Below are 16,014 nucleotides of genomic sequence, written 5' to 3'. Positions count from 1 at the left end.
TTATATAAGAAATACACAAACAATCATATATACAAATAAACTCATTTCACTTTTAATCATATGACTCTTACATATAGGGTTTTGCCTCACTATATGTTTGAAATCAAAAATATACTCGACTCTTCTAAATGAGGCTCTAGCTCACCATTTTTATTAAGTTCTCGCATATAAATACAATTCACAATCAATTTCACATTCAACACATAGTGGAATAAGTTACAAACAATATACACTTTCTTGATTTGTATTTAGGCCTATCCATGTACCCTTCACTGGGGCACTCTCGACATGATGCAACATCATATATATACAAGTAAGTTTTCAACCACAATTCATATTTCCATTTTCACATACTCATATGCATCCTAAGTTCTAATTACAACTTTATACATTCATTTACACTAATGGTAGTCATACCACTACCGATAGAGGCTACTCGTTTCTTACTTCCTTTCCCAGCTTCTCGTGCTCTTTTCACCTGTGTACAAAAGTAACAGAGTAAGCCATACATCCTAGTAACTCGAAGATAATCCCAATTATCGATTAGTAAGAAAAATCACAAACAAGAGATAAAGCAGCATGTGTTTTATAAAAACAATATAGTATGTATATACACAAATTCATAATCATCAATCCATCATGCTCATGCTCATACATTCCTGATTCTATTTAGCAAAGTAATTTTTATACTCGAACTAAGACTTTCGGTCACATAGAATAGGGCCCACTATACTACTACTTAGACTAAGTAATCCTCTTCAGGTATGGGTGGTCTCCTAGGTCCATCATGGTGGAGTTAAGTTCTACGTTCTGGATCATTAGGACTTTTTAGCTTTGCACAGAGTAAGACCATGACCCCTTACCCTAGTTTAGGGTAACCTCGTCGATCATTCCATGTCCTAAGTCCATTATGGCAAAGTCAAGCTCTACTCTCTAGATCATTAGGACTTCCTAGAATTGCCTCAAGTAAGGCTGTGTCCCCCTACCCTAGTCTAAGATACTCTCGTGGATGCGATGTGCATGTCTATGCAAATGTCTCATCTCAAACGTTACCCACACACCCGCATACATATACTCCGCAATTCTGCTACTTTATTAGTTCATAAATCACAATGCACATAGTTATATAACATACTTGTAAATAATTTAACAAACAAAAAAGTAAAAAGGTTACTCTAGTTACCTTTAACCCTTACTACTAAGGGTTACCAATCTCTATGGATTCCCAAGAATGTAGATTCCTACAAGCAATGTCATAGGTGCTCAATTTACATAGTACAGTGCCCCTCAATCAATTCTCAACATTTTACATAAGCATGAATTTAGCTAAACCAAATCTCCTAATACACAAACTTATCCAATAAACACCTTTTTGAATTCATAAGTTCATTATCCATGGTCATTGACCCTATAGGCTATTCAAATGACTATAACAACCTCTTAACTCATTTTACCAACCAATTTCACCCTTTTAACCTAAATCCTTGAGTCTAAATCCTCAAGTTCAATCATTCAACTCTAAATTAGTCATAAAACCTTAGTTTTATATTTGATAGCCTGCTTTAATCCTTTCTTTTAGATTACAACACCTTAAAACTTTCTGATTTGATTTCTCAAGTGATGAAATTTAATGAAAATGGGGTACAAATGAAAATTAAGGCTAAACATTACTTACTCGATAAGTCACTAGTTGAAGCAAACTCTCGAGCTCTGGATATTTGATGCCCTAGCAGATCATAACACCTCCTCCTTTCCAAACACATTTTCCTCACTTCTCCCTTCTAATTTCATAAGTTTTGACTTAGCCTTTAAGCAAAAATTTGTACCATGCACCACATCACATGTAGCCTTCATGTTGACATATACAGCCTCCATCATGATACGTTGCATAGTGAGAAAACTCTCACTGTTACTTGCGCATTATCCCTAGATTGTCGTTCTACCATTCAATCCTATCAATACAACAACCAATCAATACCAATATTAACTTAACATCCTAACCATGATCAATCAACTAATTACTAATTTACCCCTGATTAGCAATTAGTTCCTTAGATTAAAATTTTCTCATTCGAGACATGAAACAAAGCACAAGTTTTGCTTTAATTAGCCTACATTACAACAATCATTTCATTTGCATATTCACACACTCATTTCTATTTTCAATAACTCATCAATCATAATACATGATTTTTGAATACCTCATACCATACTTGCATAAAAAAAATTTCACATATATCAACATTAGTTTATAAAACTAAATAACTAATTAACACACAAAAGTAACAACATAATTTCCCCCAGTTACCTCAAACTTTTGAGAGGTCAAAGGTCTTGCCCCACAACAACAATTACTTTTAAGACTTCCCAAAGTTTGAATGGTGCCGAAAATGATTAATCTATAATTAACCACATTAATAACCATAATATCATCATTTGCATTAATTTCACTTTCTATCTCAACACTTTAACTACTAAGAATCTCAATTTCTTACATTCAATCATATTTGTTAGGCTTATTGTCTTCCTTTTTAGCTCTCATTATTTCCATTAAACTCTAAAACAATCGTTAATGGCATTCATCAATGCCCCAACTACCTCATTTATAACAAAATTTGGTCCTTAATGGTCTCCATCCACCAAACACTTATAAAGTCATATATACTAGGTTAAAATAACCTAAATAACTCTCATTAACTCTATTCAAGTCAACGGGTTTGGACCCATATCTCTATAAGTTTGAAAATTACTTCCCCAATTCAAACCCTACCTCAAAAATTTGAGAAAATGGAAGAGGAAAGAAGTAGAAGGCTTAGATGCTTACATTTGATGTTTAATAGCTTTAAACTACTCCCAAACCTTTGAATCCCACTTGCCTTAGTAGAGCTCTCAAGCTCCTCTTCATTCTCTCGCTCAATACTCTTTTCTCTCTATGTTTTTTGAGCCAATGAGGCTCTTATTTCTATAAAATTTTGGCTATATGCCATAGCATACAATGTACATACTGCAGCATATGGCATAGAGCTATATTTCCTTATTTTCTCTCTTTTTAAGGTTCAAATGTTTTAACTTCGCTTCAAACCTAAACCTTAGGGTGTAACAACATCCCAATAGGCCTGTTAGTGCTCTCTAATCATCCACATGCCAATGCCACATTAATTTATTTAATTTCCCTTGATTAGTCTAATTAAAAAGAGGGTAAATTTTTAGGATGGTCCAACTCTTCCATCCTTTTAAGAAATTTGTCCCCAAAATTCAATCAACCAAAGTAAACACATACCTATTGGAATAGGTAAGGGTATTGTTATCTCATCTTCTCCTCAGTTTCCCAAGTGGCATTTTCAAGACTCATTCTCTTTTATATAACCTTGACTAGGCGGATGGTCTTATTTGTTCTTGTTTAGTTTTGTATGTCAAATTCTCCCTTAGCTCTTCATCTTTAGGTTCAATGATGTGAGATGGGTTGCATTGGTAATTAATATCCTAGTATAGGACTTCAATGTAAGTCTCTCATGTCTTTTTTTTTTTTTTGGTAACTTAAGTGTAAATGCCTTTTTCTTTTAATTATGGGAGGCTGTAAGTCAATACCAATATTAATGTTAGATAATCTCTTCACTAAGAAAAAATATTCCCTTGTACCCATCTACCAAGTTTTCATCCATTTTCTTGTCTATCTAATTTAAGATTTAAAAAAAAAAAGCAAATATTTGGTATATCTCATCAATATGACTAAGACAACTAATATTAGTATAGCAAGTTTGAGTTAACCCTTCCTCAAGTGCTTGCTAACCCTATAATTGAATAATGTGTCACACTAAAGCTATAAGATTTTAGTTAGACTTCAAATCTTTTAGTATTCAATTAATGTTTTCTCAAAGTTTGCAATATAACTTTTTGAGGTGCTTATACTCCTCCTTGCTCTAGGACCATTAAATATTAATGATCAATATAGTCTGAATGATTAAACATTGGCTTAAACACTTAATCTATCAATACTATTAGAGCTATTGGGATCTTTGTAGCTACATCATGAGAACATAACTAGAACCTCATAATGCCTATACCAAACATATATCCATATTTGAAATAGCATGTTATCTAGTTTCTCCACTAGTGACTCCCTAATATGAAGCCTTTGTTCTTGACAAATTAAAAAGAATGAAATCATCTATTTGTGACTATAAATACTTATTAAAGTCATATCTTCTTTGAGGCTAAAATTCTCCTATACATTAAAAGAAGTACTCTTGGGAAAGTAATGCAGTAATTTAAACCCTCCTAATTTGTTGAAAACATGACAATGAGAAGATAAAAACACGAGAAGAATAATGAAAATAAAGTCAACCATGCCAAAGTCCATTAAATTGATGCATAACTAATTACTTGTTAGTAAACTTCAATTTTTTTATTCATTTTGCATGTCACATTCAAATATTCAACTTACAAGGCCACAACCATGAGTTTATCAAAATAAATCATTGAGACATTTAATGCTAGTCACAACAAGATTTATGAATAGCATTAAATGTCTCAATGATTTTTATTTTTGAGGTAAATGTTCTAGAAATATTGTAGCATGTGAAAGGACATAAACCCAAATGATATTACAATATTATCATAATAAAGATGTCATATTGCGCAGACTACATTCCCTTTTAAAAGAAAGAAAAGAAAAGAAAAGTAAATGATTGCATTAGATAACACAAACAACAACCCAATCATAAAAACACTATGATCTACAACAAGCTAATATAAGAATTTTAGGAAATTAATACTCAGTGTAGGACTCAACAAAAGATATTTTGACAAATGGGTCATCAACATTTTCCTTTATTAATTTAATAACTTAGAAATGTGTTTATACCTTAAAATATCAAAATACCCCTCTACCTTTACCAACAAAAAAAAAAGAAGAAAATTACTGATTTAGTCCTCACAAAACATGAATATCCTAAAGCACAAATTACAAACATCCAAATCATAAATGTAACATAAAAGTTTAAACTCTAATGCAAATAAATGATTTGTCATTTAATGCAACTTGCTCCTAGACACCTTTTTCTTCTCAAGAATAACTTTCACCATCTAAAGTCTAAAGGTGAACAATTTCAATTAAAGCGAGTATGAAGGAGGCAAAGCATATAAGCATTTAAAATTTCATCAAATTAGATAGGCCAAAACAATAGTAGCACTCAATATATCAAGTTTATGACACATTCTTCTTCTTGGTTTTTTTTTCAATATCATCTTGTCCAAATTAAAATAAAACAAGCACAAGAAGTTAAAATTTCATCTAACACATGAAAATCAAACAAATCATACTATCAAATACAAACTATGACAATGGATTCTATGATGTGGATTTGGCAGTAAAAGATTCTTGGATGTAATCTGTGCTAGGAATGCTATCTCATCATAAGGAGCTTTAATAGTAGCCTTACTTGAAAAAAATTATCAAAAGAGGAGTGAGTCTACCAGTGACTTAGTCAATGCATAAATAATAATGTGCACGGAAGGGAAGCAAAGGCACACTAGAGTTTTTCATAAACGATTTTAATTGAACAAGAAATAAAATAATGTCACTATGTTCAATTATTCACATTTTAAATCTTGGAAAAAGATAAAATAATTTTTCAATCTTCATTAGTTAACCAAATTGACAATCATGCAATGATCATCAAATATAAAATCAAAACATTCCTTCATTTAACACACTATTCTTGGAAGGCAATAATTGCACCACCTATTATATAATATTAATATACATTCTATGTACAATAAGAATCTCTAATGGCTGTAGCAATCCAAGAGGTTTCTAGCATTCAATCTTGACTTTTTGACATGTCAAGCACTTTAAGACAAACTCAATTACATCACGCTTCATACCATGCCACCACCACGTCTTCCTTATGTCATTATACATCTTTATAGCCTTAGAGTAAATGGTAAGCTTGCTTCTGTGAGCCTATGAATGAATAGCCTTTGTTATGTGGAGTTATGTGAAGAAGATTGTTAGTAAGTGTATAGTTATGTGCTAAGTTATGGTGTGAAGTATATAATAACTGTGTTATGGTGAAAATGATGATGACATATTGCATGCAAGTTATGATGATTAGATGCATGCTATGAGTTAATCATTTAGGCATTACATGATCATATGTGGTAGGAGTTTACCTAAAGGGAGGAGTAGAGATCTAAAATTCACATGGTACAGTTGCTATTTGGAGCTTGACAGCTTGCCTTTATATCTATATATTATCCTACTTATTCTATGAGGTATTTCTCAACTTATTTAATGAAGGACTTGAATCTAACTAGTTCTACTTGGTTAATGAGGAAGTTTGGCTTAGAAGTATGACACCCTATAGTGTGAGATTTGGAAAAAATCATTATCCACTAATAAGTGTAGTAACCTTGGCTAAGCAGCTCCTCATAAATGAAAGGCTTGGGTACTCAATCACATGGATGAATCCTTCAAAATAGCTCACGATTTTATGTCGAAGGTATTAGAAGGATATAAAGATGAAATGGATCATGCATATCATACCATAGTCATATGGTTGTTATTATTGTGGCATTGCATAATGCTATTAAAGGCACATAATTAATATTATTGTGACCCTTGTGAGATATGTTTAATGATTCACATGTTGATAGCTATATGATTGGCTAGACTTGTGGAATAATGTGACATTGTCTTAATTGTCACTTGCAATTATGTAATTAATTGACATGCATTAGTATAGTAAAATGTACCTTAGTTACTAAGTAGTTGTACTCACCATTCTCTTTTTAATATTTACAAGAGTAGCTTGAGCTAGGATAGCAGAAACACACCAGAGGCCTAGGACATTTGGTTCCTAATTTGTAGGCCTCTATTTTAATTTATTATGTGTATTTTAATTTGATAATGCCAACTAAGAGTGCATATCATTTTGATTTACTTGCACTAGTTAATGTTGATATTGGAAATTGTATTTTGTGTTTTAAGCCATATGTATTATGTTTTTGAGTATTTGAAAATGGCCAAAACACTAGTGCAAGGTAGAAAATGTGTAAATAGATGTTTATGAAGAATTATGGAATGATTTATGTGAAATCAACTCCCCTATCTATTTTTGAGATTAAGCACTACTACAAAATATATCTTTAGGAGCGGGTATTTAGGAGCGCTTATTTAAAAAGCGCTCCAAAATGTGAATGCGGAATTTACTGGAGCGCTTTTCTAAATAAGCACTCTTGTATGTCAGGCTTTACAATAAGATAACGCACCTAATTAATATATATATAAATATGACAAAAAATTTAAAAATACCTTCGGGAGTGCTCGTACTTAAGCGCTCCGGAAGATAGCTCTTCGGGAGCGCTCGCTGAAGAGCGCTCTACAAGAAAACCTTCCGGATCGCTCTTCGACGAGCGCTCCTGATCGCTCTTCGACGAGCGCTCCTGATCGCTCTTCCGGAGCGCATCTTCCGAAGCTCTCTTCTTCGAGCGCTCCGGAAGAGATAAGTCTTCCGGAGTGCTCGACGAAGAGCGCTCCGAAACAAGCGCTCTTCCGGAGCGCTCTTCGTAGAGCGCTCCGGAAGAAGCTCTTCCGGAGCGCTCCATAATGAGCGCTCCAGAAGAGTCTTTCCACTCTTATATCCATCCGTCAGTTTTCTTTTCTCCATTTAGTTTCTTTCACACCTCTCTCTCTTTTGTTGCCTCTCATTCCTTCTCTGTGTCGCGCATCTCTCTTTGTTTCTGTGCCGCATTGCCGTCACTGTCGCCGTCCTCCCCTGCGTCGCCACCGCCGCCGCTGTCACCGTCCTCCCCTGTGTCACCGTCGCCATCCGTCTCCGCATCGCAGTCGCCGTCGCTGTCCGATCTCTGCATCGCGTCGCTGTCTGGTCTCCGCGTCACCGCCGCCGTGCCGTCGCTGCCTGGTCTCTGCGTCGCCGTTGCTATGCCTCCATCTGTTCTGCTATTCCAGATCTGCATCTCTGTTCCAGATCTGTATTGCTGTTGCAGATCACCATCCATCTATTTTGCTGTTTGCTATTTGCTGTCTGCTGTTTGCTGTTCCAGATTTACATCTCTGTTTTAGATCTGTATTGCTGTTGCAGATCTGTGCTGCTGCTGTACACCGGAGGAAGGGACGCCGTGAAGACCTCCGTTGCCGCTGTACGTCGCTGCTGTACAGCAGAGGAATCGACGTCGCTGCTGCCGTGAAGACTACACTTTGAAGGTATTTTTTTTAATAATTAATTTATATATATTTGAGAATAAATTTTAAATATTTTTTTAATAATAAATATTATAGAAAATATATGAATTGAAGTTATTTATATTAAAATTATGGAGTATTGTAGTTGATAATTTAGATTAAAGTTGAGGAAACTACTTGAACATTTTTATTTTATTTATGAAATATACTTTTATGGGAGATTATTGTTATTAATTAAATTACAATTGATTGACAGAATTTAGATACATTATGGTACTAAATTTTTATTTGGATGAATTGATTTATTTAGTTTAGATATATTGTGTTGTGAAATTTGATTGTTTGATCATTTGAGAGATTGTTCTTTTAAGGAAGATGCTGTTGAATTTTTTTTTTTTTATAGAATCTAAGTCTTTTGTTTATTGAATTTTGGTAATCATATTAGTGACATGGATCGTAAGTGGATGTTGGCTAATCGACTATCTAGAGAATATTGGGATGGTGTAGATGAATTCATTGAATTTGCATTTTGTCGTGATCAAGACCCCCATGGAGTCATATGTCCTTGTTTGAAATGTTGCTATGGAAAAAGAGTAAAGCCAATAGAATTGAAAGATCATTTAATATGTAATGGGATTGATCCAACTTATACTTGTTGGACCATGCATGGGGAGAGAAGGAATAATGCAAGTGATTGGAGGGATAGTGCGAGCTACTCAACATTTGATCGTGATAGTGGGATATATGATGTTGACCGTCTTGATGAAATGATTGATGTGATTGAAGAGGATCTTAGAGACTGTCCTGAGATGTTTGAGAGATTGAAGAGTGATGCTGATAAACCATTATACCCCGGTTGTAAAAAATTCACAAAACTATCAGTTATTTTGAAACTATACAACCTAAAAGCAGCGAATGGATGGAGCGATAAAAGTTTCACGGATTTGCTTGAACTCTTATATGAAATGTTACCTGAGTACAACGAGCTTCCACCTAATACTTACGAAGCTAAAAAAGTGCTCTGTTCTATTGGGATGAGCTATGAGAAGATACATGCATGTCTAAATGATTGTGTCCTCTTTCAGAAAGAGTATTCAACTTTAGATAAGTGTCCAAAATATGATGCATCACGGTACAAAAGAAATGGATGTAGCCCAGCGAAGGCATTGTGGTATTTTCCAATCATACCAAGATTTAGACGCCTATATAGCATTGCAGAAGATGCTAAACACTTAACATGGCATGCTAATGAGAGAATTAAGGATGGCAAGCTACGGCACCCTGCAGATTCTCCTCAATGGAAAAAGTTTGATCTTATATACCTTGAGTTTGGGGTTGAAGATAGAAACTTACGCCTTGCACTAGCCACTGACGGAATGAACCCACATGGCATGCAAAGTAGTACTCATAGTACATGGCTGGTTATTTTGATGATCTACAATCTCGCTCCAGCATTGTGCATGAAGCGCAAATTTATGATGCTGTCATTGTTGATTTCTGGGCCTCAACAACCAGGAAATGATATAGATGTGTACTTAGCTCCTCTGATTGAAGATCTGAAGATTTTGTGGGAGACAGGTGTGGAAGTTTATGATGGGTATAGAGAAGAACATTTCATCCTGCGAGCAATGTTGTTTGGCACCATAAATGACTTTCCTGCCTATGGCAATTTATCAGGATACAGTATCAAAGGACGAGATGCATGTCCAATATGTGAGGAGCACACATGTTCAGTGCGGTTGGAACATTGTAGGAAGAATGTCTTTATTGGTCATTGATGATTTTTGCCGCAAACACATCATTACCGACGACTGAAGAAGGCCTTTAATGGCCACCCGGAGAAGGGTAGAGTTCCCATGCCATTAACTGGTGAGCAGCTTTTTGAAAAGGTCAAAGATTTAAATATTGAATTTGGAAAACCATTTGCAAGTAAGATTGTTAAGAATGGTTGGAAAAAAAAGTCCCTATTCTTTGAGCTACCATACTGGAAGACCCTAGATGTTAGGCATTTCCTAGATGCAATGCACATTGAAAAGAATGTCTGCGATAGTCTTGTTGGCACATTACTCCACATTTCAGGAAAGAGTAAAGACGGAATTAATGCAAGGATGGATTTGATTAGCATGGGGTTAAGAGAAGAGTTGGCACCAGAGAGGAAGGGAAAACGCACTTTTTTACCTCCAGCAGCTCACACCTTGTCTAGAAAGGAAAAATTAGCTTTCTGTGAATTCTTGCATGAAGTTAAAGTGCCAGAAGGATATTCTTCAAATGTAAGTAGCCTCGTATCCATGAAAGACCTCAAACTAGTAGGTCTCAAGACTCATGATTGTCATGTCATCATGGAAAATTTATTGCCGGTTGGTATACGATCCATTTTGCCGAAGAAGGTGCGAGCCACGATTATTAGATTTTGTTTCTTCTTTAAGGCAATTTGTAGCAAGGTGATTGACCCGAAAAAATTGCCAAAGCTAGAACATGAAATAGCTAAGATTTTAAGCGAGCTGGAAATGTATTTTCTGCCTTCGTTCTTCGACATCATGGTTTATTTATCATTTCACTTAGTTAGAGAGATAAAGTTATGTGGCCCCGCTTATTTGAGATGGATGTACCCAGTAGAGCGTTACTTGAAAGTATTAAAAGGATATGTAAAAAATCGAAGTCGGCCCAGAGGGGTGTATTGTTGAGAGGTACATCATGGAAGAAGCAGTTGAATTATGTACTGGATATCTCTCTAATGTGGATGCCATTGGGTTGCCAAAGTACACAAAAGACACCACAGGTGAATAGGGTGGAATCATTGGGAAGAAACTCATTAGCATAGACAAGACACAATGGGAGCAAGTTCACTTGTATGTTTTACACAACACTGAGGAAGTTCAACCATATATCAACGAACACAAGGCAATAGTTAAGAGTCAGAATAAAGGTAAAAATGAAACATGGCTAGCAACATATCACAACCGGCACTTTATATATTGGTTTAGATCTCGCATCTCTGAGGAGTCTCACCCATCAGAAAGGTTGAGGTTTTTGGCTAGGGGTCCTGGATTTGAAGTATTTTCTTATACAGGTTATGTAATTAATGACTTTACATTTTATACGAAAAGTCAAGATGCTCGGAGCACTATGCAGAATAGTGGTGTAACGCTTAAAGCTCAATCAATGCATGTCTCTAGTTTTAAAGACAAGAATCCAATCTATGCAATGATGTCATATTTTGGATTATAGAGCACATTTGGGAATTGGATTATATCAAGTTTCGCGAACCTGTCTTTTGTTGCACGTGGGTTGACAATAAAAACGGCTTTCGAATTGACGAGTTAGGTTTTATTCAAGTAGATCTTAATAAGGTGGCTCATAAAGATGAACCATTCATTTTGGCATCACAAGCTCGACAAGTGTTTTATGTGTCAGATCCAGTGCATAAAAATTGGTCGATTGTTCTTTTAACAAATAAAATAGTGGGTAATGAGGAGGATGAAGATTTCAATGTTGAGGATGACCCTTTCATGGGAACATCACGGACATTTGATGTTTCAACTGGGGATAATGCCTTCTATATTAGAGAAGATCACGCGGAAGGGATTTGGATTGATGAGGGATATGTAGAACACACAAAAGAAAAAACAAAAAAAGAAAAAATAAATTTTAACACTTGTAAGTTCTTTATTTAAATTTCCTTTTAATTGTTAAAAATTTATTTTTAGTTGTTAATTTTTTTTTTGTTGTTAAAAATTTACATTTTTCCTTTCAGGTATATGGCTACCCCACCTGAGAACAGTGGTGATGCTCCACCCACTGAAGAAGAAGCATTCAAGGAGGTTAAACGGGGTAAAACTGTTATGAAAGCAGTAATACGGGCTCGAGCAGCTGGTCGTAAATTACCAGTAAATTGGAATGATAGGGGCCAATTAGTTAAGTCTCCTCAGTTGGCCAGTTACATAGGGTCTTAGCTCGTCATTATGTTCCCTGTTGCATTGCAGACTGGAGAAAGAAAAATGACCCACAGCTTGAAGAAGCAAAAAATAATATATGGGAAGATTTGTGTATATCTTTTGACCTGGATGAGAGTCATAGGCATTATATCATGAGAAAAGCAGCATATGCTCATAGAAAGTTTCGAGCTACCCTCACAACATATCATCTAAAAGATGCAAATGAAGAATTCAATCCTCATCCTCCTAAAATGTATCCAGAGATCCAGCAAGAGCATTGGGATGAATTTATTAAAATGCGCCAACAGCCTGAATTTCAACAGATCAGCCAGGTCAATCGCTCTAGAGCCGCAAGTACTCCTTTTCAATATAGAGCAGGAAGAAAGAGCTATCCAGATATTGAACATAGTTTGGTGAGTTTCAATTAATATCGTCTGTTGATATTACTTATATATATATATATATAAGGAAATATTTTTAAATTATTCTAATATCTTCTTTAAATAGAGGGAAGAAGTTGGACCTAATGCTCCAATTTCTCGAGCTCTTGTTTGGAAGACTGCTCGAGAAGATAAAGAAGGCAAATTACCTGATGAACGCACTCGAAAAGTCTAGGAGGATTGTGTGAGTATTAATATTTTAGTGTATTACTTTATTTACATTATTTACTTAATAATTAGTTTACAATTTGTTCAACAGGAAACATTATCACAATCAATATCACAAGATGATGTGGGGGAGCATGTGGATGTCCTTGGTAGGGCATTGGGAGCTCCAGAGGTCTCTGGTCGTGTTAGAGGAGTTGGATTTGGCATTTTTCAGGGCACCTACTTTGGACGTCAGTCTAAAATTTTTACTAAAGATGATTTTAATGCAAGGATGGCAGAAATGGAGGCGAGAATGGAAAAAAAATTTCAATCTCAAATGGAAAAGAGATTTGAGCAAATGATTGGAGTTATAAATATGCCACAAGGTAGCCCCAGTGATAAAGATAGTTGCTCCTTCCATACTAAAGAAGACTTTCCTAAGGTTATAATTTTTCTTTCTATTATCTTCTCTTTATTCACAAATTATGTTTCACATTTTTTTAAGATATTAATTTTTAATTTTTAGGGCGAGTCTCAATGTCAATTATGGTTAGAATCACCACATTGTCGTGTTGTGGCAATGGATCTGTGTATAATGATAATAGTGTTACTATACACTCCAGACCGTTGCCTGCTGATCACTTAAAGGTGACTATAACTATTCAATAGAAAATGATGCTGAGTTGCCAGTGTAAATAGAAGATGAGGATATATTCACGATTTTTGATGCCGTTGGAACTTATGTGGCTTGGCCTTCAAAGCTCATTAAGTTACAGGTATAATAATTGATGGTTCTTTAAAATCATTCATGTTTTCTTACGGCCTTACCAATCCATTTTACATCTTGTAGTCCTCAAAATTTAAAGAAGTTGTAAAGAAGCCAATCAAAGCGAAAGGAAAGCCATCGAAAGGATCTACCTCTGTGACTAAGGCAAGGAAGACCAGCACAGAATCTACTCAGTTGAAATATCCTCATCAAAATGCACTTGAAATGATTATGCAGACAACATTGAAAAATGAGATCCGTGAAGTAGAATTTGAAAAGGAGATTTATGGTGAAATAATTAGCGAAAAATTAGCAGTTGAAAATATTAACGAGATTCTGACCAAGGATTGGCTACAAACAACACAAATTAGTTTATACATCAGGTACTTTCTCAATTTTATTACTTATTGTGGTATTTATTTAATTTTAGTTATGAATGATTCTATTTTTTTTTTCATTTTAGGTACTTATATCATACTTTTGTGGTGCCGGGCTCATTGATAACAAAATTTTCATTTATTAGCCCGCACAACACTAGTACCTACAGTGTTGAATACCATTCTCAAAAGATTACTGATGCATTCAAAGTCAAAGGCAAAAGAAACATGTTATTTTTAGCTCCTCACAATCCAGGGTAAATTGTTATTATTGTTTATTTTTAACTTTAGTTGATATTTTAGTTAATGAACTATTTTATTTTTTCAGGCAACATTGGGTGCTTGTTTGTATCACCCATTCGTCCCTATGATTTATTATCTTGATTCATTAAGAGATAGTGACTTTAAGAACTACAAATCTATGAGGATATTATTTAATCAGTAAGTTTTTAGTTCTATATCCTTTTATATGTTTATTATAATAATTAATTTTTACTTGGTATGCTTAATCATTATATAATAGGGCTGTAGCACGTTATCGAGGAGGTGAAGGTCTCCCTCCAAACACCGAAAGACCTGATCCTGTTGAGTTTTATTCTTGGAAAAAAATAAAGGTTTGTATTATTTTCTTAATAAAACAAGTTGGTACATATCTAAATGATTGTTTGATTGATATTTTATGTTTGTTATTCTGAATATGTTGTTCTGGATTGATGTAGAATTTTTGGAAAATTCTGGAACTTCCAAGTTATAGGGGAGACTCTACCGGATTTTCGACAGCAAATACTTGTATCATATATATAACTTCATCACTGAAGTATTTTAAATTAAGTTAGAATTTATTTCTACCATATAAATGACATCTTTTATTATTTTATAGGTACCTACACAATTACAAGGTTAGGAGTGTGGATACTATGTTATGAAGTTTATGAGAGAAGTAATCACACAACAAGAGTTGATCATTCCTGAAAACGTAAGTCAAAAGCTTTGAAATTAAGTTAATATAATGTTAATTACTTATATATTGCTTTCAAATCTTGTGTAGTATTTTGTTGGAGCAAGATATTTGCATTTTACTATGGAGCAAATAGAAGATTTAGTTGAAGAATGGTCAGAATATATTATTGGCTGTTTGTGATAGGAAGTTAGATTTCAATGTTAAAAAAATAACAATAGTTTCATTTGTTAGGCTTGTTAGAAATTAAACTAGGTTAGTTGGAAATTGAAATTGTTGTATCAGTTTCAAATTTTTTTCTTGTATATAAAATTTTTATGTTGATATTATTTTTAAATTAGTTTTTGATATTATGATTTGCCATTATTAAAGATATTTAAAAGGAAAAATTTAAAAAATTTAATTTAAAAAAAATAAATATAATATACGGGAGCGCTCATTTGAAGAGCGCTCCTGTAAAGAAACTTACGGGAGCGCTCTTTTAAAGAGTGCTCTGGTAAGTTGTCATATGGGAGCGCTCCTATAAAGAGCGTTCCCGTATGGGGAATACAGGAGCAGCGCTCCGGTAAGGTTAGCATACGGGAGCGCTCCTATAGAGAGCGCTCCGGTATGCATCATACAGGAGCGCTCTTACATAAAGCGCTCCCGTACATGACGTGTACTCTAGCGCTATTACGAGAGCGCTTTTCTAAAAGCGCTCCTGTATCGCTTACATACAGGAGTGCTTAAAAAAAGCGCTCTTGTAAATTTCGGAGCGCTTGATACGGGAGCGCTTCAAAAGCGCTCCCTAAGGTAAAAAAAAAGCGCTCCTGTAAGCTTATTTTGTAGTAGTGAAGGGGTTATGCATTGAATGGGTGATGTATATGTTATTGGAATGTTGTGGTGTATTGCACAGGTCATTATGAGCCCATTGAGTGTGGTCTTGTTGTGGTTGTAAGCTTATAGCATTTAATTGTGATTTGGGACACCCTAATAGTGTTTTAAGTGTAAAAAGGAGTGAGGTTACAAATGAGTGTTCAATTTTTGATTGAAAAATAATTTGTGAGTGAAACTAGTGCTATTAGCTAGAGCTCTAAAAAAACTTCCTGTGAACATCTAAATCACCTTAATCAGATGTCAAATGAGGAATGAGGCACATCAAAAATTTTTGCTAGATGCTATCAATTTGACAATATCAGTGCTGTT

General features: G+C 34.6%; 1 protein-coding gene across 1 annotated transcript; it reads left to right on the top strand.

The window, feature by feature from the left end:
* The first annotated feature begins 12,176 nt into the window (after positions 1-12,176).
* On the top strand, positions 12,177-15,774 carry LOC129286374 (uncharacterized). The gene is made up of 4 exons (XM_054922344.1): positions 12,177-12,554; positions 12,649-12,750; positions 12,841-12,979; positions 15,725-15,774. The coding sequence occupies exons 1-4, from the start codon at positions 12,294-12,296 to the stop codon at positions 15,772-15,774; spliced, it is 552 nt and encodes a 183-aa protein (XP_054778319.1). The 5' UTR covers positions 12,177-12,293.
* Positions 15,775-16,014: the final 240 nt, after the last annotated feature.

Source organism: Prosopis cineraria, unplaced genomic scaffold (assembly GCF_029017545.1).
Source record: "Prosopis cineraria cultivar Desert tree isolate PC_DT_omini unplaced genomic scaffold, ASM2901754v1 PC11, whole genome shotgun sequence".
Taxonomy (NCBI): Eukaryota; Viridiplantae; Streptophyta; class Magnoliopsida; order Fabales; family Fabaceae; genus Prosopis; species Prosopis cineraria.
Note: the sequence above shows the minus strand (reverse complement) of the source record. Positions and strands in the feature narration are given on the sequence as shown.

Excerpts from the sequence above, each read along its gene's own strand:
- LOC129286374 (XM_054922344.1), top strand. The coding sequence starts at position 12,294 with ATGAGAAAAGCAGCATATGCTCATAGAAAGTTTCGAGCTACCCTCACA. Across the intron at positions 12,555-12,648 it reads CAGATATTGAACATAGTTTG|AGGGAAGAAGTTGGACCTAA; the intron begins GTGAGTTTCAAT and ends TTCTTTAAATAG. Across the intron at positions 12,751-12,840 it reads CTGATGAACGCACTCGAAAA|GAAACATTATCACAATCAAT; the intron begins GTCTAGGAGGAT and ends TTTGTTCAACAG.